This window comes from Rousettus aegyptiacus, unplaced genomic scaffold (assembly GCF_014176215.1).
Source record: "Rousettus aegyptiacus isolate mRouAeg1 unplaced genomic scaffold, mRouAeg1.p scaffold_m13_p_12, whole genome shotgun sequence".
Classification (NCBI taxonomy): Eukaryota; Metazoa; Chordata; class Mammalia; order Chiroptera; family Pteropodidae; genus Rousettus; species Rousettus aegyptiacus.
Window position 1 is genome coordinate 27,619,660 of NW_023416287.1, and position 21,616 is coordinate 27,641,275.

General features: G+C 37.0%; 1 protein-coding gene across 6 annotated transcripts in view; it reads left to right on the forward strand.

Annotated features, from left to right (window-relative positions):
• Positions 1 to 21,616, forward strand: part of PLCB4 (phospholipase C beta 4) — a 370,645-nt gene that overhangs the window by 314,371 nt on the left and 34,658 nt on the right. For all 6 annotated transcript variants that reach the window (XM_016126462.2, XM_016118339.2, XM_016134383.2 and 3 more), the window contains 3 exons: positions 627 to 831; positions 14,142 to 14,230; positions 14,975 to 15,125. In XM_016126462.2, the coding sequence (XP_015981948.1) occupies positions 627 to 831; positions 14,142 to 14,230; positions 14,975 to 15,125 (445 nt within the window). The remainder of the gene's footprint in view (positions 1 to 626; positions 832 to 14,141; positions 14,231 to 14,974; positions 15,126 to 21,616) is intronic.

Genomic DNA, 21,616 nt, shown 5'->3' on the forward strand with positions numbered 1-21,616 from the left:
TTCAGTCTGGGAATAGGTGTTACGGGTATATGTTATGTTTGTAGCTATTCCGTCTTACTCTAATATCCCAAAATATGTTAAAAATTGAGGAGTGTAATGAAAAGAGAGAATCCAAATTTATATGTAAATTATCTTTTATACATAAAACATTTCTTCAAAGATGCTCTCTACATTCTTAAAAACAGGCAGAACTAGATGTCAGAAGCTGGTACTACCACCAGGTAGTAGACAGATCACAAGTCAAGAGCCCCAGTTGCCAGACCCAACTATTACTGACTGTCTCTGAGATTAATGAAGATGACTTTATTTCTCAGGTCTCCTTTGCTTATCCATCGTGGGGGAGGTTTGGGAAATAAGACAAGGATTGGACTAGCAATTGTTCATATCCATCCCATCTAATATTTACAGTGAGATGATTTCCAGGAAACCTATTCAATTGCATTCTCCATGGCTTGGGCACTGTAGCTTATATAGTATACTTTAGGAATGTACAGTATTGATCATGGGCCTATTTTCACCATAACAGAGCTTGTAAGACCAGTGTGGGTATAATCCAGATTTTTGAGTTGTGGTTCTTGGGAGCTGCATTCCAAAATTCAATGAAAAGGACCATTGTTTGTTTGCAGGTAATCCTCCCTGACCTGGCAGTCTTGAGAATAGCAGTGTATGATGACAACAACAAGCTGATTGGCCAGAGGATTCTTCCACTGGATGGCCTTCAGGCAGGCTATCGACACATTTCCCTTCGAAACGAGGGAAATAAGCCATTATCGTTGCCAACAATTTTCTGCAATATTGTTCTTAAAACATATGTGCCTGATGGATTTGGAGGTAAGTTAAACATTTGGGAACAGAATATAGATATAGATATGGATAGATATAGATATAGATATAGATATAGATATAGATGATATAGATATAGATATATAGATATACACACATACATACACATATAAACATACACACACATACATACACACATACACATCTGTGTGTATAGCTGTAGATATATATGGTCCTGAATTATAGGATTATGAAATATTTCACTAATGGTTAAAATGAAAGTCTATTCCTGACAGAGCTTCCAACCCTTGTAGCCTCAAAGAAATCAAGGATAAATAACAATCTCAGACTTCATGGTAAGAAATGGAAGTCAAGGATATATTCTCTTTAAGGTTCTTTCTTATTTTAAAATACTATAGTTTTATGTTCTTGATCAATTGTTAACAAATATGTTTGTGAAGGATGTATTTATACTATCATTCAAAAGGAGGAAAAGACATAATAATGTGGAACCATAGATATCAGCTGGTATCACTAAAAGGTTTAAATTTAACTCAACTATCCACATACCTGGATTTTCTTTCAAATACCCAAGAGAGTTCAATTTCACAAAAAAATTCCAGTCATCAGTCCATAGAAAGCCACCTTTGGTTTTACAAAGGTAATCAATGGGAAGAATCAAAAGCTGGATCAAGTCATAGGATTTCGCTTAAATTTGAACATATTAACTTTTTATTACTCCCAACTAAGGCAGAAAACAAAGATCCTCTGAGACCATACAAAGGTATTCTGAGACCATAAGGAAACAGGTTGCATCAAATTAACCAGTAGTTCAAATCCTGACTCTCTACTGCTGGCCAAGTGACCTTGGGACAGTGCCATAACCTCTCAAACCCCTCATTTCCTCATCCGATACTACCTTCCTCATAGGATTCGTGTGAAGTGCTCATCATTACAGTTTATGCTGTCGCAAGGCTTAAAAATGTGTGCATACATGTGCATGTGGCTAAGATACATGTGATCTCTATACTGGAGCGCATCAGTTTGGTTTTGGGAATTGGGGGTTATTTTGTTATTTCTTTTTAATAATACATGCTGCTCTGGAGGGAAGATTTTCTGCAACTAATCCTCAACTTTAACAACCCTAATTGCAAGTTCGAAAAGCCATGAGGATTTTTTCAGTCACAAAATTCAAAGTAAAGACTCCTTCCTTCCTCCTTCTTCTTTTTATTAAAAAATAATAATAATAATAAAGCCTTTTAGAAGCTACAGTAGTAAATGTAAGAGTCATAAAAAAGGCTGGGAGGGGGTGCTGTGGGCAGAGTAAGTAGATCAGAAAAGAGACAAGAGGCCTGCAGTGTGTATGTAGGAGCATGTGATACTCACAAGGCATCAGTAGATGAATTAAATCATGTTCCACACACTTGAGCTTAGAAAGCAGGCAGTGTGTAATACCTAATACATCTTATAAATAGTTGTATAAATGAATATGGTGGAAGACTTAAAAGTTTTGCCTCTGCATGAGTTACTTTTCAAATGAAACTATAATTCAATCCAGGGACATGAGCCATTTGAATAGAAAAGGAGAAAAAAAATAATTTGAGCTTCTGTGTGTCAAGCACTTTATATAGAGCCCAGAGACATGAAGTTGTTCTGCATGAATGTGGACACGTGTAGTTCTGTGCTGAAAAAAATATCTGTATTTGTAATGTAACTTATTGTCAGCATCAATAATTATATAAGTATTGATCCTAATTAACCTCTTTAAAAATAGTCCTGCAAGTATTTTTTCCTACCGTATTGTTGTAGCCACTTTTATTAGAAGCATTTGAAATCTCTGTACTGTTACCATTGATGCGATTCAGCAGTTAATGTTTTCACCCTAGATTTGACATTCAAAGACCGTCATTTCAGAATTTTCTGGTCATCACTTTTATATGTGAAGAAACTGAAGGCAGACATTATGCAGCTTAAGGGTCTTACCTGAAGATAACAAAATGAGAGTATGAGAACTTTCTTTTCCAAAGTTCCGATCTTTACAGCATCTTGATTTGTTCACTGTGTTTATATTTTATCTGCTTAAGTGAACTTCCACATTCAGATCTGAATCAGCATGACAGGAAGTCTATTGAGTTCCCCTTCCCAAGAGCACTGATTTTCTTTGTTGACTATAGGAAAATTTCAAAATGAAACTGCACCATTACATTCTAGCATTTTGTAGGGGAAAAAAGGAAAGTTATTGATACATAACATCATATTTTTATTTGGCTAAAGAAAGATAGTATGGATTCAGTTATTCATACCACAAATATGTTTACCAGGTTTTATTCTGTAAAAGGCAAAGTAGCTAAAATATGTATTGTAGAGAGTTTTTGACAACATGAAGAATAAAAGAATGGTCACCCATAAATTCATTGCCCATGGAGAACTTCATTACTACGTTGGTCCCTTCCAATCTCATTTTTCTCCGCTATTTTATTTTTAATTAAATTGGATCTTACAGGATCATTTGGACTTATTACTTCGGGGAGATAATCTTTTTTTTTTAACTTAATGGAGAATATTTTCCCATGTCATGAAATATTATTATTGGTTACATGGGATTCCATTTTATGTATACATAATTTATTAATAAACGTTGAAGTCATTGTCTTCTTTTTCCTTTTTTTTCTTTTCTTTTTTCTTTCTTTTTTATTTTTATTTTTTGTACATCTAAGAACCCTAAATGTAAAGCTTGGAAAATATTCATGATTGTTTCCTGAGATGAAATTTTTAAAGTGGATTTGTTGTATTAAGGAGTGTGTACATATTTAAAGCTTTAGATTTAGATTGCCAAATAAAACATTATAAGCATGTGAGATATAAGTTTTGTTAACATTTACTAGGTTAATTAGTAAATATGGTATTTTGTCAATGTATTTACTTAAAATATTTTTCTCAGAAGAAAAGGTATATTCAATGATTGTTAATAGCACTTGCTTTACGAATGGCCTGGGTAAAAGATGTCAAGTTGAAAAAGTCATGTACGTTTACCCTCAAGAATTTCCCAGCCTTATACGTGTATACATATACATAAGTATGTACATACATATACCTAAATAAGTGTAGCCTATTATATAAGTGACCAAACAGTAGTAAGCCACATGGTGTCTGGAACATTGAACTAAGGAGTGATTAACCAGAGTGGGGATGAGGGGGACTTCAGTAGGTATTTGGGCCTTGAAAGATAAATAACACATCACAGCAAAAATCTAGACCAGATTTCTCCCCAGACAGGGAAGCAGCCCATGCTAACCCCTGGGTGAGGAAGTCATGGGCTTATTTATGCATTCCGAGGAAGCTGAAATAGAGAATATGTAGTGATGAAACTGAAAAGGTCTGGTTCCTGCCTGAGGATGCATCCTCAGAAACCATTGTTACTCAGCAAGAGAAGTGTGCTGTTCCTATTGAATAATTTTGGCACCATAAGGAAAATATGTACATTTCCAGAGCATTGAGTAATTTGGTAAATCACATCTTCTCAGTTTTTAGGCAAATAGGTTGGTCCACAATACTCTGCAAATTCGGATCCAGTTATAAAAGTAAGACCTCTTATTCTTGACCAAGCTAATTAGGTCCCAACTCTCATAGTTCACCATAATGCTTAACTTAGGAATTATGTATATTTTTAATCATTTTGTTAAAAGCGAATTTTTAAAAACCCGTGCTGTAATGTCATGCAGCATAATTTGTATAAGAAAGATTAGATACAACCTAAGTCCACCAATAAGGTCTAGGTAAATATGTTAGTTATAGCCATTCTGTAGAATACTATGCATCCATTAAAAATAATGACTCGGATCTCAGCATTTAAACATAGAAAGAGGACAGTGATATATTGCCAAAAAGTGAATTTCAAAACGATCTCATTATTTTCAGAGACCCTTAACCATGTTCATAATGTACATAGAAAATTTCTATAAGTACTCACCCAGCTTTAATGATAGTTATTCTTTGAGAGTCAGAGTAAGCATTTAGTGGAGTTAGCCAACTGCATTGGACAACCTTCCATGGCAGGACTGTACTTATTACTTCTGGATTATTTAAATTTAAGTAAGCCTATATAACTTTACTTTCTGTAAATTCAAAAAAATTATTTTGCCCCATTTTTCTACAACAGTAAGATAATATGGAGGCAGCACATAGAAGAATTTTTAAAATATATATTTTGAATTTAGAAAAGAATAAAAAGAAAGAAAGCAACCTATTATCCTGCTACCTAGATAATTCTTAATAATATTTTAAAATAAAAGATACATGAATGTCTTAAAACAACAGGTTATAAAACATAAGTATATAAGTATGAAGTTTATGTAAATATGTGTATGAGTATATATATAGTTTTAATTTAACCAAATGAGATCTATAATACACTCTGTTCTATGCTTTGCTTTCTTTACATAATATAGTATGGAGAACATTTCATGTCAATGCACACGAGGTTTTTAAATTTTTTGTAAAGGTTATATAATGTTCCAGTATATAGGTATATATCACTATCTCTTTATCTGGCCCTTTAAGTTGGATCAATATTATTTCCACACATTATATGAGACAGCCTCTTCTCACTCACCCTGGCTAATTCTGGATTCTAAAAGATTCTTAAATTTTTCAAGTAAAGGTAGTAGAAGCGAAATCTCATCATTTCATTTTGCATATTTACAATTATGAGTCAGATTGAGCATATTTTATGTGCTTTTTGGTCGCTTGTCTTCCTTTGCCAGAAAAAGACTCTCTGGTACCCTTTTTTATTTCTTTGATTGGGTTGTTCCTCTTTTTCTAAAGTAATTATTTAAATCCAGTTTTAATTTACTCATAGATCTCTCTCTCATAATTTCCAAAGTGGTCTCAAATACATTTCAACATCTAGATAAAGTTCTATGAATATAATGTACATAAGAGTGCTGACTAGAGCCCCCAAGTTACTAGCTGTCAGGCCTTGTATGAGTTTGCAAAACATTTTACATTTTACTGCCCTCAGACGCTGGAGATAACAGCGGTGTGCCCACCTTATAAGTAAAGATCAGATGACCCCTAGAATGGTGTCCAACCATAGCAAGTCCTCCATCATTTTTTATTTATTTATTTTTAACAAGCTGAAGAAAATCCATTGGTCATAGTTTCCTCTTCCTAACTTTACCCATTAGTTTGCTGCAAAAATTATTTTGTCATAGCAATTCATTTTCCTAAGAAACAACTCTTGATTTGGTGCCTACTAAGCATTTTCAGATTCTAATGCTTTAGTAATGTTATTACCATAATTTCTGTAAACACCAACAAGTCCTTGTTCTATGTGATTTTTAAATGTATTTTAAATCTTAGTAAAGTCAGGTAGTTTCATTTTATAAAAACAAGAAAAATATGCCTAAAAGGTTTATCCAAGTTGAGACATTTCCTTAGGTAGGGCCTGGACATTTACAGGACATTTACATTCACTTATTTATTGGGGTTCTATGCCAATATTGGGGTTCTTCTGAGATCACCATATGAAGATGAGTCCCTATTGATGAGACAACGTAGCACTTTTCCAATTGCCTGTAATTATTTCTACCTTCTGCCATATGGTGCTCGTTAGAGCTTTGAACTCCTAGCCACCCCAGTAGTCACATAACATGAGATAGGTCTAAAGTCAATGTTGTCCACCCTGATCCTCTTCCACTACTGCCAGATCCGTTTTTCTCCCTTTCCCCGTCAAAAGACAGGAGCAGGAATTAGTGCAACTGCTTCTCCTTCTCATTACTATAATAACTCCCAAGACACAGAAAGAAATAAGAGCCAAGATGGCTACCAGAGCTTCTGAACTCTTCATACTGTTTCAGTTACCCACAATCAACCAAGGTCTGAAAATGTTAAATGGAAAATTCCAGAAGTAAACAATTCATAAATTTTAAACCATGTGCTAGTCTGAGTAGCAGGATGAAATCTTGAGCCGTCTTACTCCTTCCCTCATGGGATGTAAATCACCCCTTTGTCCAGCATCTCCATACTGTAGACACTCTCTGCCCATTAGTTACTTAGTAGCCCTCTCAGTTACCAGGTTGACTGTGGTGGTAGCACAGCACTTGTGTTCAAGTAAACCTTGTTTTACTTAATAATGGCCCCAAACCACAAGATTAGCAATGCTGGCAATTCAGATGTTCAAGTAAACCTTGTTTTACTTAATAATGGCCCCAAACCACAAGATTAGCAATGCTGGCAATTCAGATATGCCGAAGAGAAGCCATAAAGTGCTTCCTTTGAGTGAAAAGGTGAGTCCAGTACAATAAGATTTAGAGAGAGACCAAATTCACATACCTTTTATTACAGTATGGCTACAATTCTTTTATTATTATTTATTATTAATATATTACTGTGCCTAATTTATAAATTAAACTTTATCGTAGATATGTATAGGGAAAAAAAACAGTATATAAAGGGTTCGGTACTATCTGAGGTTTCAGGCATCCACTGGTGGTCTTGGAATGTATCCTCACAGATAAGTGGGGAACTACTGTAGTTTTGTTCCTAAGTGGCCAAGATGTAAAATAGCTCTGGGCTGAAGAACAGAGGCGAGCTCTTTTTAATTATGAGAAACTAAGTTCAACATGAAAGAAAATGATAACATTTAGGAGAGGGATGACGAGAGATGAAATCAAGAAGCTTCAGTTTAATTTTTTCAATATTATTTTTCTACTGAACATAGAATACAACAGTCCTCCTTTGTACTCCCACACTCAAACACAAAATGTAAGTACTAGGTTGGGTGCTAAGGTCCCTTTTCCTGTGTCAAACCCAGTGAGACTCAGAGTACTGGAGCTGTCTTTACTGCTGTATTCGTTGGTGCGAGTGCTGCTGACAGTGTCACTGCCCATTACAGAGGCTTTATCACTATTAACCCGAGCTGCTGGTGAGGAAAACAGTTCCAAGCTGATGACCATTAAATGAGTACCAGTGTTTCTTTTCTTGACCATCTACTGTTGCTTTTAATGGGTTTTCTTGTTTGCAATTCTTTTATTATTACTGCCTGGAAGAAAGAAGAACAAATAAGAGAATTGAGGCTATGCTTCCAGATTATATGGAGCATCAGCATTATATTTAAAAGTCTCTCTTGAGTTGTGATTCCTGAGCACTTTCTTCCTTGAGCCATACCTGCTTTTATAACTATAAATTTTGTCTGCTCTTCTGCAACTAAGCTATTTTATGTAGGCAAAGCTGAAGTGGCCCCTTGTTTACTTGCCCAGTTCTTCTTTCCACCGCCCTTATGATTAAACATACATCGCAGCAGGGGGTGGGGGGTGTTTCTTCTTCACTCTGCCCAGCATGTTCACAGGATTGCTCTCCGACTCCTTTGCAAGGCTAGTTGGCTATTTCTCACATTAGACAGTTCCAGAGAAAGAAACTCCATAATTAAGATGCTATTGCTGGGGTACGAGCTCAGGATTTCCTGATACAATTTAAAGTTGTTCTGTATTGGCCTTGCCTTCATGGATGCCAAAACACCTTACCCTATCCAATATGTGATGAAAAACCAATTCGCATAGCAGTGATATCCATTTGTATGGCCTCTTATGAACTACAGAAAATATTAGTAAGCATGCCAAGGAAAAAAACTCCAGAGAAGGGGTTGGAATGGATTGTGGTGAAATACATCAGAAATTGCTAGACTAAGTGAATTTAAACAAGCTCCTTGTTGCATAGCTCCTCGAGATGTACTGTGGAACCTGAGGGGAGGGGGCCACGCGAACATTTCTCATTCCTGTTTTACCATAGGATCCTTTTTCCCCTGAGCACTTAACTGTATCTTCTAGCATTCTAGGAAATGCCGTTTGGGGAATGCGTAATCATTTAGTAGAAGCTAAAAGAGCTCATCCAAATTCATAGTTGTGGGATTTGTTGATCTTTATTAGCATTGCTGTACAGCCAGTAAAAGAACATGTATTTTCTGCTACCTTTTTCTCTTGATGAGATAGAAAACAGTAAAGTGGGGAATAGGAGGGAAACTGGGCCAGGAATGAGCACTTGGTGGTGGATAAGGAGGTCCTAAGTACCATTGTTGGTGCTCACCATTGACACACCCTAAAAAATGCTTCGAAAAGAAATGGCTAAACAAAAGAGCAAACAAAAAATAGAGCTCTCCTGAAAAACCTCTGTGTACTTAGAAGTCTATACTAAGGAATCTTTACTTCTTTTCAGTTCTTGGGAGTTAATGCTTTCAAATCCATATGGAAGTGAGGAAGGATGGGTAGGAGAGAGGAAGTGGGAAGCAGAATATACATGGAAAGTCTTTACTAGGAGAGCCTTTCGGAAATGGCATTAACCCCCAAAACAGGTAGTATTTTTAAAAATACAAATAAGCAAAACTTCCATTAAGTCCAGAAGGAAGAAGCAAATGAGAAAAAGCAAAAGCAAGCTTGTTCCAGAACTTGTGCCATGGCCTCCAAGTATCTAGAAAATTTTAGCTCACTTCGTGGGTTCTGTAGAGTCAGAGGCTTGTTAGATGTTCAGTGTGGCTGTTCCCTGGACAGACTTATTCACACACTAGTCAGTGTTATCAGCATTTAAAATTCATTCCTGCCACAGCAGTTTGTCTTGTGGAATGCTGATCAACATGGGATATAGCCGGCCACAGTGGCCCCCCAGTATCAGGGGAAAAGCCCTGATAAATGTCAGATTGGCACCAAAGGAAGGTGCCATATTTACTTGAATATGCAGAACTTTGGCCAAGAATATGCCAGATTTATTTAACTGCTTTATGAAACCTTTTTTCATGGACTGAGGCAAGGAAAAAATAAATAACATTTTCAAAGAGAGTTGTACTAAGTATATAAAGGAATGAGATATTTGAGATATAGCCTCTCATTCTCTGGCTGTACGTTATTTTACATGTGGTTATTAAAAAATAGTTTCCATAGTTGCATATCAAATATGGAAACTGATTCGTGCATGTGTATACAAAATATATATTTAAAAATAATGTGCATATGCCTCTGGACAAAGGAAATACTGGGTTACAATAGAAAAGTTATCTAAAAGATATGAGGACAGGCCTCCGTTCCCTAACCTGAGCCTTTTTTCCCTTGGCCAAATAATTTTGGTGGACTTGTCCCAGGTATGCAGTGTTTGCCCTCTCCATTGATCTGGCTCCAGCTGCAGAATGAGCACCTGCTGTCACATGGCAAAATTATATGTCCTATACCTAAAAATGAAGTATCTAACTTATTATTCAAAATTGCCAGGAATAAGCACCTTTATCTGATAACCTGCTAACCTAAACCTTGTCCAATGCATTTAGTCTTTTCATAATCTTTTTTGTACCATGTAATTTAATTTGAACAAGACTTATTTATACTTGTATATTTTTGTTGCCATTTGATCAGGATCATTATTATACTGCATTATTATTGAATTCTATTGTTGTATTTTCTTTAAAAATTAAGTAACTATAAATACGACATCTCATTTAAATTCAAATATGAGGCAGAATTTCAGGAACTGGGGACATACTCTAGAATTCTAGAATTGGGAGTTGGTAATTGAAGATAGACTGAAGTAATGGTATTTATCCAACTAATGGATAAATCTGTAACATCTTATTTTGATGTATAATTTAGGCTACGTCTATGGAATCCTACAGCAGATTGCTGACTAGAACATCTCAGTCAGCTTGTCCATGCAATACAAAACAATATGTGACCTAGTTTACATATTATTTTATAATTATATGATATCATATATAGAACATATAGTCCAGGTTGGAATTGTGTAGGATGAACCCTCACAATTGAGACCAAGTAAACAGAAAGAATACCCTTGGGATTCAAATGAAGTTCCCCCAGGATTGAACCAAGGCAAGACCTTGGGAAGTCTCCAGAGACTGATGGATCCTCCTCCTTAACAATAAGAAAGGCTGCTTTGTGTTCAAGCACATGACTTTATATGAAAAATGTGCAAAATTTTTATTTCACAATCACCATCGGAAATGTAAAAACACAGAAATTTAGTCTCTGACTGACAATTCTAGAAGCTAAAAGTTTGAAATCAAGGAGTCCGCAGGGCCATGCTCCCTCTGGAGGCTTTTGGGAAGAAGCCTTCCTTGCCTCTTTCTAGCATCTGGGGGCTCCCAGCAATCCTTGGTGTTCTTGGCTTGTAGCTATGTCCCTCCAATCTGTTCCATCATCACCTGGCCTTTCTTCCCTTTGTCTCTGTATTCTTCTCCTCTTATAAGGATACTCGTCATTGGATTTAGGGCCTACCCAAAGCCAATGTGGTCTCATCTTAGTCCTTAATTAATTACATAGGCAAAGACCCTGTTTATAAATAAGGTCACATCCTGAGTTTCCAGAGAGACATAAGTTTTGGAGGGCACTATTCAACCCACTGCAACCTCTTAATTCTACTTTTTCTTCATATTGATTTTTTCCATTAATCATTCTTCCAAAACTACTTTAAAGCTTATCAGGAACAAATTTTGTTCGGAATGCTCTTTAAGCATATAGTTTGCTATATTATGTAATTGAACTGCTAATTTTCTGATAAAAGAAAGTAATGAAGAAATCATTTTTAGCACTAAGATATGTCTTGCAAATTCATTTTTTATAGAAAAATTGAAAGGCCATCTACCTATCTAGCAGTAGAGAATAGTTAGGTACAAGACTCAGTGGAACATTAGCCACTAACTAAAAATAATTTTCAGAACTATATAGATATAACCTAATATAACCTACTAATAAATTTTAAAAGCAGGTGATATAATTTTAAGTAAACATGAAAAATATGTATTCATATAGAAAAAATTACATAAGAATATACAAGAATGATAGCTTAGTTAGGATGGAATGATTATGGATCATTTCATTATTTTTTTAAATTTATTTGATTAGTTTCAAGCATACAGTACAAGGATCATTTCATTCTTTAATGTCTTGCTTTATTGATTTTATATTTGGGTTTAAGCGATTAAAAAATTATCTAATTTTCCCTACTGGAAGGAAATGTCATATATTCTCTTCAGGTCCCCAAAATGATTGTATATCATTAAAGATAAATAAGTATTTGTTTCCTAACAAGCCAACCCTGCGGGTCACTCACTGAAATAAATGTACCAGTTGGAAGCAGAGGCAGAGTGGGTACAATGTGGGAATGTGGGCCGACAGTTGGAGGCTTTCGGATAGGTCTCCAGGGAAGGGCGAGAGAGTTTAGTATCCACAGTTTAAGTTTCATTTCGTCCCATAACAGTGTGGACAAGTGAAAGGAGGAGGGATTTAGAAGACAGACCAAAAAAAAAAAAGTCTAAAAGTCTTGAGCCCACCTAGTGAGTGTAGCACCATACCAAGTGGGACCATCAGGCTTTGTCTGCTTCCATGTGACCCGTATGAAGTCACAGCACCTCCTATGCTGTATTCTTACAAAAAGAGAAAGTCAAGCCTTAAAATTAAATGATTCAACAAGAAACATGGAGAATCAGAACGTGGTACATTTTACAGGACTCCTGATCTGTCTCTTCAACAAGTCTATGCATTATAAAAAAATAAATAGTAGAAGGAACTATTTTAAAATAGTTTTAGAGATATAGTACAGATTTTGTTTCTTGATTCAAACAAGCTAATTGTAAAAAGAGAAATACCAACATGTATTATTTATCATAGTAAGGAATTACTGCCAATTTTGTTGGCTATAGTACTGGTACAGTTGGTTCTGAAAGAAAATGCCCTTCTTTTTTAGAAATGCCCAGAGAAATAATTAAGAATGAAATACGATGTCTAGAATTTGCCTTCGAATATTTCAGCAGAGAGAAGAGAGAGAGAAAAAGAGGAACATAGATAAAGGAAATGTTGACAGACTTTATCATTGTTGGGTCTTCGTCATCAGTATATAGAAACTTGTTTACTTTTGTGCATGTTTACAAATTTTCATAATAAGGAGTTAAATTATGTAAGTACATTCTTAGACTATTCTGAAAAATAATTCTCTATGGTTTTTCCTAAGCATGATTTAAGGGCTAATTTGTCCACATTCCCCATTATGAGGCAAAGAATTCTGAGGGACTTGAGTGATAACTAGAATCAAACCTTTTTATAGACCACTGGTAGGAGAATAAATTGCTATTGCTTCTGTGAAAGACAATTTGTTAATAATTCCCAAAAGGACAAATGTCTTGACCCATCGTTCTAACTTCTAGGAATTTATCTTATGGATATATGCAAAGGTCTGCTGTAAGATAGTCATAGATGTTCACTACAACACCGTGTAAAATACCAAGGAGTTCTAGAGCAAGAACTAGAAGTAATAGGAAAGTCTATCAATAAGGAACTGGTTAAAGATATCATAGCCACTCAGAAAATGGAATAAATAATCATCCCTTAAAAATAATGTAGTAGATCCATGTTGCTGATGTGAAAGTGTTTCCAAAGTATGTAAAATTAAACAATAAAAAAATAGGTGGAGAAAACTACTTAGAGTTTCGAAAAATATAAGAATATAAGAAATGGATAACAGTAGTTACTTTTCATTTTTTATATTTGAATGTTTTTCATGTACATGTATTATTTTCTGTTATAAAAGCAAAAAATTTTAGACTGAAAAAAATTATCTTCTGAATATAATTATGAATGTGATTCTGCTAGGCAGAAACTGATAAACACAGTTTTTAAAATTTGTAAACTATATACTGTTTTAAGGTAATAAGAACAATGATTTCTTCTATAGTATTGGTAAATTATGCAAAATTATATGAAATCCTGTTTGAAAGTACTTGGAACTCTTCAAATGATGTTATATAAAAGATGGAATTTTACTATTTTTCAGTGTAAATTATAGCTGAGAAAACACTGGAGAAATAGTTTATCTACCATGGGGCAAAATTGGCTTTAAATATGCATCAGCCTTCTGTATCTAAAAATCAGACTCAGTGCTGATGGCATCCAATATGCTTCAGGTACTTTTGACATTCATCATTTTGTTGAATTCTTTAAGTACCCCTGCAGGGTGGGTGCTAGCAGTTCTAATCTTCGGATGACGAAACTGAGGCTGGAGATATTAATCAACATACTTAAGGTCACACAAGTAAACAGTCAGGAACCCAAGGCAATTTACTTGGCTTGCTCTGCCACAGTGTCTTCTTTATTTGGGGAAAAATCAAAGAGAAAATAAGAGAAACCATCTGGCCTTTGATCCTTGCCTACTTATTTCATGTTTTCTGCAACTAGAAGTGCTTTCCGAACTTGTCTTATGTCCTACGAGAAGGAACTTATATAGTAGAATGGTGCTCCAGGGTTCTGAATAGTATATTAGCTGAATTTTCTTGGATGTTTTCAATAAAACAAAGAATTTTTCCTCCCCAGATATTGTGGATGCTTTATCAGATCCAAAGAAGTTTCTTTCAATTACAGAAAAGAGGGCAGACCAAATGAGAGCTATGGGCATTGAAACCGTAAGTAGCAGTAGTCAATTAAAGACAACCAAGTAAGGGAAGTCTAGTTGTTAAATAGTGATTCCTAGAGCAAACAAAGAAATAAATTAATATAACAAGTTCAATAAAGTGTTTTGAAATTGAACTTATTAATTCAACAAAATAGTTGCAAGGGTCAATGAGAATGTACCATACTTAATACAATGTGACCACCATCTGAAAAACCCAGTACATTACTGTGGCTTAATTCTGGGGACCTTTGCCTCATTAGAAACAAAACGAAAAACATCCATGATGCTTTTAGGAATGTTTAAAGTAAAGAAAGCTTTTGTGATATACTGAAACGCCAGCCGACCCAATTCAATAAACTAATGAAATTGACATTTATTTTTATTGTTTTATTTTTACTAGTCTTGCGTCCAGCTTCCCATTCCAGTGCACACTCGTGTTGTTCATTTCTTTGTTTTTAAAGCTCCCTTTTCCATACTTCTCAGTTTGAACTGGAAGCAGCAATCTGTCCAGTAGCTAGAAAGAGAAGGTACACTCCTCTTGTAAAGGAATTGGATCTTCTTTTCTTGGCGTCATCCTTTGCCTCAAGCCTGAGGAAACCTTATAATGTGTCCTTCTGCCAGGAAAAGATCTGTTAAGAGAGTCGAAGGGGAGAAGTTGAGTGATACAGACTTGATTTATTAAAATAGAGAAGGTGCAAGAGAGTCGAACTCAAGATGGCATTCATTTGGGTTAATGTTAACATTTCTGTTCCAGAGTGACATAGCCGATGTGCCCAGTGACACTTCTAAGAATGACAAGAAAGGAAAGGCCAACACTGCCAAAGCAAATGTGACCCCACAGAGCAGCTCAGAGCTCAGACCAACCACCACAGCCGCCCTGGGGTCTGGCATGGAAGCCAAAAAAGGTAAAGGACAGTTCTTTGGGTTCTTTATCTATTATGGCAATTTTAGAATCTTTGTAAAGAGTCTTTTATGAATATATTTAGAATTGTTAATTTGCAATTTTCATTGCCACATAAAACTGAAGATCCGTGTTTTCTTATGGCTTGGACAAACTGCTTAATTTCCCTGTTTCACAGGGAGTCAGGATTGATGTTTTTTTCTAGTAGAGCCCCTGCATCTTAGTTATACTGGGTACAATAGCCATAATTTAGAAAATATTTAAATTCAGTGTCCTTTTTGGAAAGAACTTCCACACCGGGAACTTCACTAACTCCTCCCCACTTTCTTACCTACTACCATAGACACTTATCTGGACAGGCAATGGGCTCAAGAACCAACAGAATCATGATTGTTCAGACATTTCTAGATTTCCTTATTGACAATTTCCCCCCACCGGTAGATATTTAGCATCCATGATTATTTATTTGTAAAATTAGCAGATGGGCGTTTGAAGACCAGTTACCTGTGGATGAAAGAAAAGAGCATAAGAGGTGTCATCACAAAGAATTATGTTTCCCATGTGCTAACATTCAGCTGGTATGTAGGGGAACAACTGTACCGACTTTTTATTTAAAGTTGACTTCCATTCTTTGTGGCCAGAGATCTACTCTGATTGGATGGTGCCTATCCCATACTGGTAATTAAATACTTTAAGTATCCTTCTTGACCATGAATCATTTACTAAGCTCACTCTTCTTATTTTAATTAGAATTTCTCTTTTTCCTATTGATGTTTTACTCAGAGTGTGTGTGTGTGTGTGTGTGTGTGTGTGTGTGTGTGTAGATATATATAGATATATAGATGTAGATAGATAGATGATAGATAGATAGATAGATAGATAGATAGATATTTTCCATTTATATGTGAATTCACTGCCCATGATGTAAAGCAATCAAATTGTTTGTACGTTTAAGTACCCACAGTGCTGCAGTTTAAGGTAAGAAACTACACGATTTCCCAAACCAAAGCAACCTAGTAATTTAGCAGGAAACTAAGTATGCATTGGGCTTTGTGAAACAAATTAGAAAATGAGATTGCACAAAAGTAGCCCAAATTGTACTTAGCCTGCAGCTGTTTTTCTGTTGTTCCCTGGAAAGAACATGGAACAAGGTAATGATACAGGTTTTGGGCATTTCATCCCAGCACTGGTCATTATTGCCATTAGCCACTCAGAGAGAGAAAGATGGTGGAAAATGGAAAGTTTTTTTTAGTTAAAGGTCTTGTATCACACCCACTAGTAAAAGACATTTATAATTATAGTAAGTTAAGTGGCTTGGAAGACAGTATAGTGTGACCAGCTTACAGAGGACAAGGTGATCCCAGTACTAGAAGGGGACATGTCTGCATTTGGAAGTGCCTCATCCCTGGTTCCAAACAAGGCTGCATTTAAAGGAGCCAAACAGCTCTTGCTTCCACTCATCTCCTCAATAGACACCATGCGAAAGAGGGTGTATGTGCTGTTTCACTTTGGCCTTTTATTCAGGAGACTTGAGAGCCTTCTCTAAGTGACAGTACTAAGTTGTATGAATAATGCCTTCACAGCTTCAGGGACCTCACATGGTCAGAAGAGCGAGATAGAATAGGACCCCACACAACACCCAGCCCAGGCAGTGGTCAGTGAAGGCTGAACTCTCAGAAGGAGGAAAGAGGGAATCCCTTCCAGCAAGGATCTCATAGAAGACTTGTGAATGAGACCCCACCTGAGCTGGACCTCGAAACATAGGTCTGACATAAACAGGAAGAGAAGGCAGAGGAAGCAAGAGAAGGCAGCCTAGGCAGAAGCAATATAGGAAGCAACCTACATGTAGGAAAATGGATCAGGGAAAAGCCAATCAGTAGTGATGAATGGTTCAATTTTTCCAGTCTGGAAAGGGTTCTAGGACCACCCTGGAAAAGCAATGGGGAGTGACAATCAAAGGAATATTTTAAGAAGACTAATATAGTCTTGGCAGAAGAACTGATTGAAAGGGGGAGATAGATGCTAAGGGCCAGTTAAGAATTATGGTGTTCATGCTGCTATTATAACACTTATCACATATTTATATTATATTTATGTAATGTGATAATAACCAGAGAAAGGGGTTAGTGCACGCAAGACCATATCTCCTTCATCAATGTGTCCCAGGAGCCATGCCTAGTAAATATCTAACAGTCTCTTTTCTTAGGAAGTAAATGACTATTAACAAAAATACCAATACTAGTGGCAAGGAGGGCCTGGATTAAGCTGGAAGCAGTTAGGGGGAAAGAAGGAAGGAAGAAAAAATAGAAATAATTTGGTAACTTATTAGGCCTTAGGGAGGATAAGGCTCAGTGGTAATTCAGAGACTTTAAGGACAGGTCACAGATGGATGGTGCCATAGGGAGAAGGAGAAAAGTCAAGAGGCAGATCTGTTTTTGGTAAGGTGATTCCAGTCCTAGATATCATTGAATTCAAGTTGTTGATGCTGCATCTTGGCAGAAACATGGAATGTCAAGATGAGGAAGGAAAGACCGGGATGTGTTGGGGGTGCAGGGGAATGAATGAACATGAGAATGCTTGGAAAGGTAGAATGAATGGAAAAAAACAAGGGATCTGTGTTATAGGAAGAATGAGTTTGGGGAAGGTATTATAGATAGTCAAGAAAAGTTAATGCTACAAAATTAATGTTAAATTAGGTATGCTTTGATGGTGAAGGTGGAAACCAGGTAAGAAAAATGTGATGATTTAAGACGTAAAATGGTTGTTATGGAGGACAGTAGCATGTTGGTTGGAACCAATGAAAGAGAAGGAAAATGCAAGAGGGGTTATATGGAAACAAGGCTCTGAGGAAGAGCTGAAGTAAGAGAAAGGGAGCAATCCTGCTGCATAAGGAGGCAAGAGAGATATTCTGTCTGGGCCAATAAGAAGGATGAGAGAAATTTCAGGGTGGAAGGGAAGAACTCTGACAGAAGGTGTATCAGTTAAAATATGTTGCATAACATATGACTTCAAGTTTTAGTGGCTTAAAATAACTGCCATTTATTGAGGTCATGTTTCATTGAGTTGGTTGGTCTGAGCTGGTTTGGCTATCTCAGTGCCTTGCTCATGCATCTGTAGTTGGCTGGTGGATTGAACGAGAAGTTAGATATGGGATGTCCTTACTCTCATGTCTGTCAGTTGGTAAGTTGTGTCACATCATCCAGAAGCCTAAACAATCTCTAGAGTGTCAAGAGCAGTCGTTTTCTAGCTTCTGCTAGTGTCCTGTTGACCAAAGAAAGTCACACTGTTAATTCATATTCACGGGGGTAGACAAACCGACTCCACCTCCTCATGAGAGGGGAAAAAATTCTTGGCCATTTTTACAGTGTAACACAGATCTAAAAGGTTAGATAGGTGGCCTTCTACTAAAGAAGATGGAGGCAGAACTGAAGAATAAGAATATGGAAAAACTTTGGAATAGTCCCTGACTGAAATAGAACAATCCACAGGAAATGAGAAGGTCTGCCACAGAGTGCATAGGCAAGTGAGGATTGGTAGTATGAATTAAGTCCATGTAGCTTGATCTCGTTACTTGTTCAGCAGTGCTCAGAGTATAAGCAATAGATTTTGATAAAGAAGTGCTTAGGGAAATCCAGGCCTGAAGTTATCATAATGTATATGGTGTGGGACCAAAGAGATTGGAGAGTCTAAGAGATAAGGGATAGTATCAGTTGGCTATTGCTGTGTAACAAGCAACTCCAAAACTCAGTGACTTAAAAAAACTAAGAATTTATTATTGCTCAGGAGGTTATCTGGGTGGTTTTTTCTGGTCATGGCTGGGTTGGTACCAGTGAGTTAAAAAGGCAACACTGCGGATCTTGGCTGTACTCACTGACATATTTGGGTTCAATAGACTTTAGGTTGATCCAAGGTGACATTGGTTGGACAAATGGGCTCTCTCATGTGGCCTGTCATCTTTCATTAGGCTAGCCTGAGCTTGTTTATGTGGCAATGGCAAGGTTCTAAGATGGAGAATGGAAGTATGCAGGGCCTGTTGAGACCTAGGCTTAGAAATGGCACGAAGTCCTTTCTACTGCATTTCTTTCAAGAAAACAAGTCACATGTCCAAACCCAGGTTTAAGAGTTGGGGAAAAAGACTCCACATCTTGATGAGAGGAACTCCAAAGTTAATTGGCAATGGGTATGGAAACTGGGAAGGGTAAAGGATTTGGACCTTTTTTCAGTCAATCTACCACATCAATCATAATATCCAGGTTAATATTCATATGGAGATGATACAAGAGGGGAGATATATTCTAGAAAAGGTTAAAGGAACAAGGAACAAGATGAGCATAAGAGGCATGTGTGGGGGATGTGAAGGAATAAGTCAAGTTGATGGTGTGGAAATTGTGGTCAGGAAGAGGCACCTCTGAGCAACAAGTCTTGGAGGAGGGATAGTTTCAAGCGACGTTAATATACTGTTCACAGGTGTTGGGAAATGAGGTAGAGTGGAGATTTCTAGACTGGAAGGGATCATAGAAATGAAAAGGAAAGTAGTGAAATGGATTCTTCTCATGAGTATTTAATCACTGTGCTGGAGGACTGGGAATGCCTGCATAAGAAATCTATGAGCCAGATGCTGAAATTCATGGAGCAGGTGAATGTACAATCTTGTGGAGGTAGCAGGCTCAGCAGAACCTGGTCTAAGTGAAGGGCCTGTTCTTTTGCCTGGTAGCTTCTAGTAGAATGGCGTAAAATTGCAAGAGGGAGGTTTATAGGTATTCTTTCCACTCTTCTCTATGAATCAGGGGGCCGGGCAAGGGGGCAAGTTAGGAAATAAATTCTACTCCAGTGGCTTTTATGGGAAGAGATGTCATTTGAGAAGGCAAGCTTTCATTTTCTCTCTAGAGAGATGTGTTAATTTGGGTCACCCTGAAGCAGACCCAGAGACAAAGTTTCAAGTACAAGCAGTTTATTAGGGTCGGGGGCGAGGGGAGGGGGGTAGAGTGGGCACAGGTGGGAAAGTGCTACAAGAAGAGAAGATACCAAATAATCCGTGTTTTCAAGCCTGTTAATGCTGAAGCACCTGGAGCTCCATGGCCCTGAGGAAACCCTGGAGACTGGTATCGGGCACACACCCCAAAGCCATCTGTCTGGAGGGTTGCAGGAGATGGGGGATGTTTACCCCAACTTCAGTCAGCCTTTTGTTGAGAATTCCATGGGAGAGATAAATTCCCTTATGATTCTAGATGGGCCAAAGGGTGGCGCAATGCATGTTTTGAAAGACAAAGTCCTCAGGTAAGGAAGTACAGGTTCTGGCGATTGGAAGTCAACTAGGGTGAGCCGATGTGAAGAGGACAAGGTGTACGGGGGAAGCCTGGCAGCATTTGTTGCAAACATCTATGAAAGTGAGGAGTCCTGGAGTTCTAAATGGTTTTTCCTTAGACATGCACCAAACAGCAATAATTACACCAGTGCTGCTTGATTTTCCTCTTTAATTTTAAGAATAAGAAATTAAGAAAACTCAACTTAGTTGTTCTTAGATTATGCTTTGAGAAAAAAGAAGTTATTTTCAATGAGTTTTGTTGATAAGAACAAAAACGTTATATAGTAAAACTTCAATTAGTCAAAATTTGGGAAAGCCTGGAGACCTGCACTATCTAATCTAGTAGCCACTAGCCACATGTGGCTATTTAAACTTAAGAATGAAAACTTCAGGTTCTCAGTTGCATTAGCCACATTTCAGGTGCTCAAGAACCTAGAACTTGATGCCTATCTTTCCTGAATATCTCGCACCTAGCCTTTGGAATTCTAATGAAAATCAATTATAGTACAGAGTACACATTCATTTTGTTTGTATAATATAAAAATCGGTAGCCAAACAGAATGTTTTGGGATCCTTATACAACTATGGTTGCCATGACAACACCTGGCCTACCACTACTCAGATAGTAGGATGACATAGTATATTACTCCAGGTCCTTGAGACAGCATCTCATTATTTCATTATTTCCTGTATATTAAAGGCATTGCTGTGCTCAATAGCATTTTAGTTACATGCTAAAATTTGGTAAAAGAAAGAAGATGAAAAAAAAAGGTTTTGTTCTTTGATGATGATGATGAAGTTGGGAATAGAGTTGGCAGTTAATTGGCAGATATGATATGCCTTGTGAAGCAAAGATAAAAGTGACTGTAATAGATGCTGTTGCACTTGAATTTCTTTTATAGGGACCGTACCCATCCTCCAGCTGCTAGGAGTCTTGGCTGATTGCATATCACAGCTGCACCCCCTTCTACAGAGAATTGCTCTCCAGCTATCCGAGTTCTCCTGCCTGCAAGTGCCTGAAAGGTTTTGTAAAACCTCTAAAGGCCTCAGCTGACTAATATGGAGTTGCAAAATCCCAGTGTCCTTACCTCAGATAGAACAATTCTGGAGGGCGTTTATTATGCTAAAGAAGTTACTCGTAGGATCAGACTGAGGTTGCATTTCAGCTGGAAATACACCCTAGCCGCTGC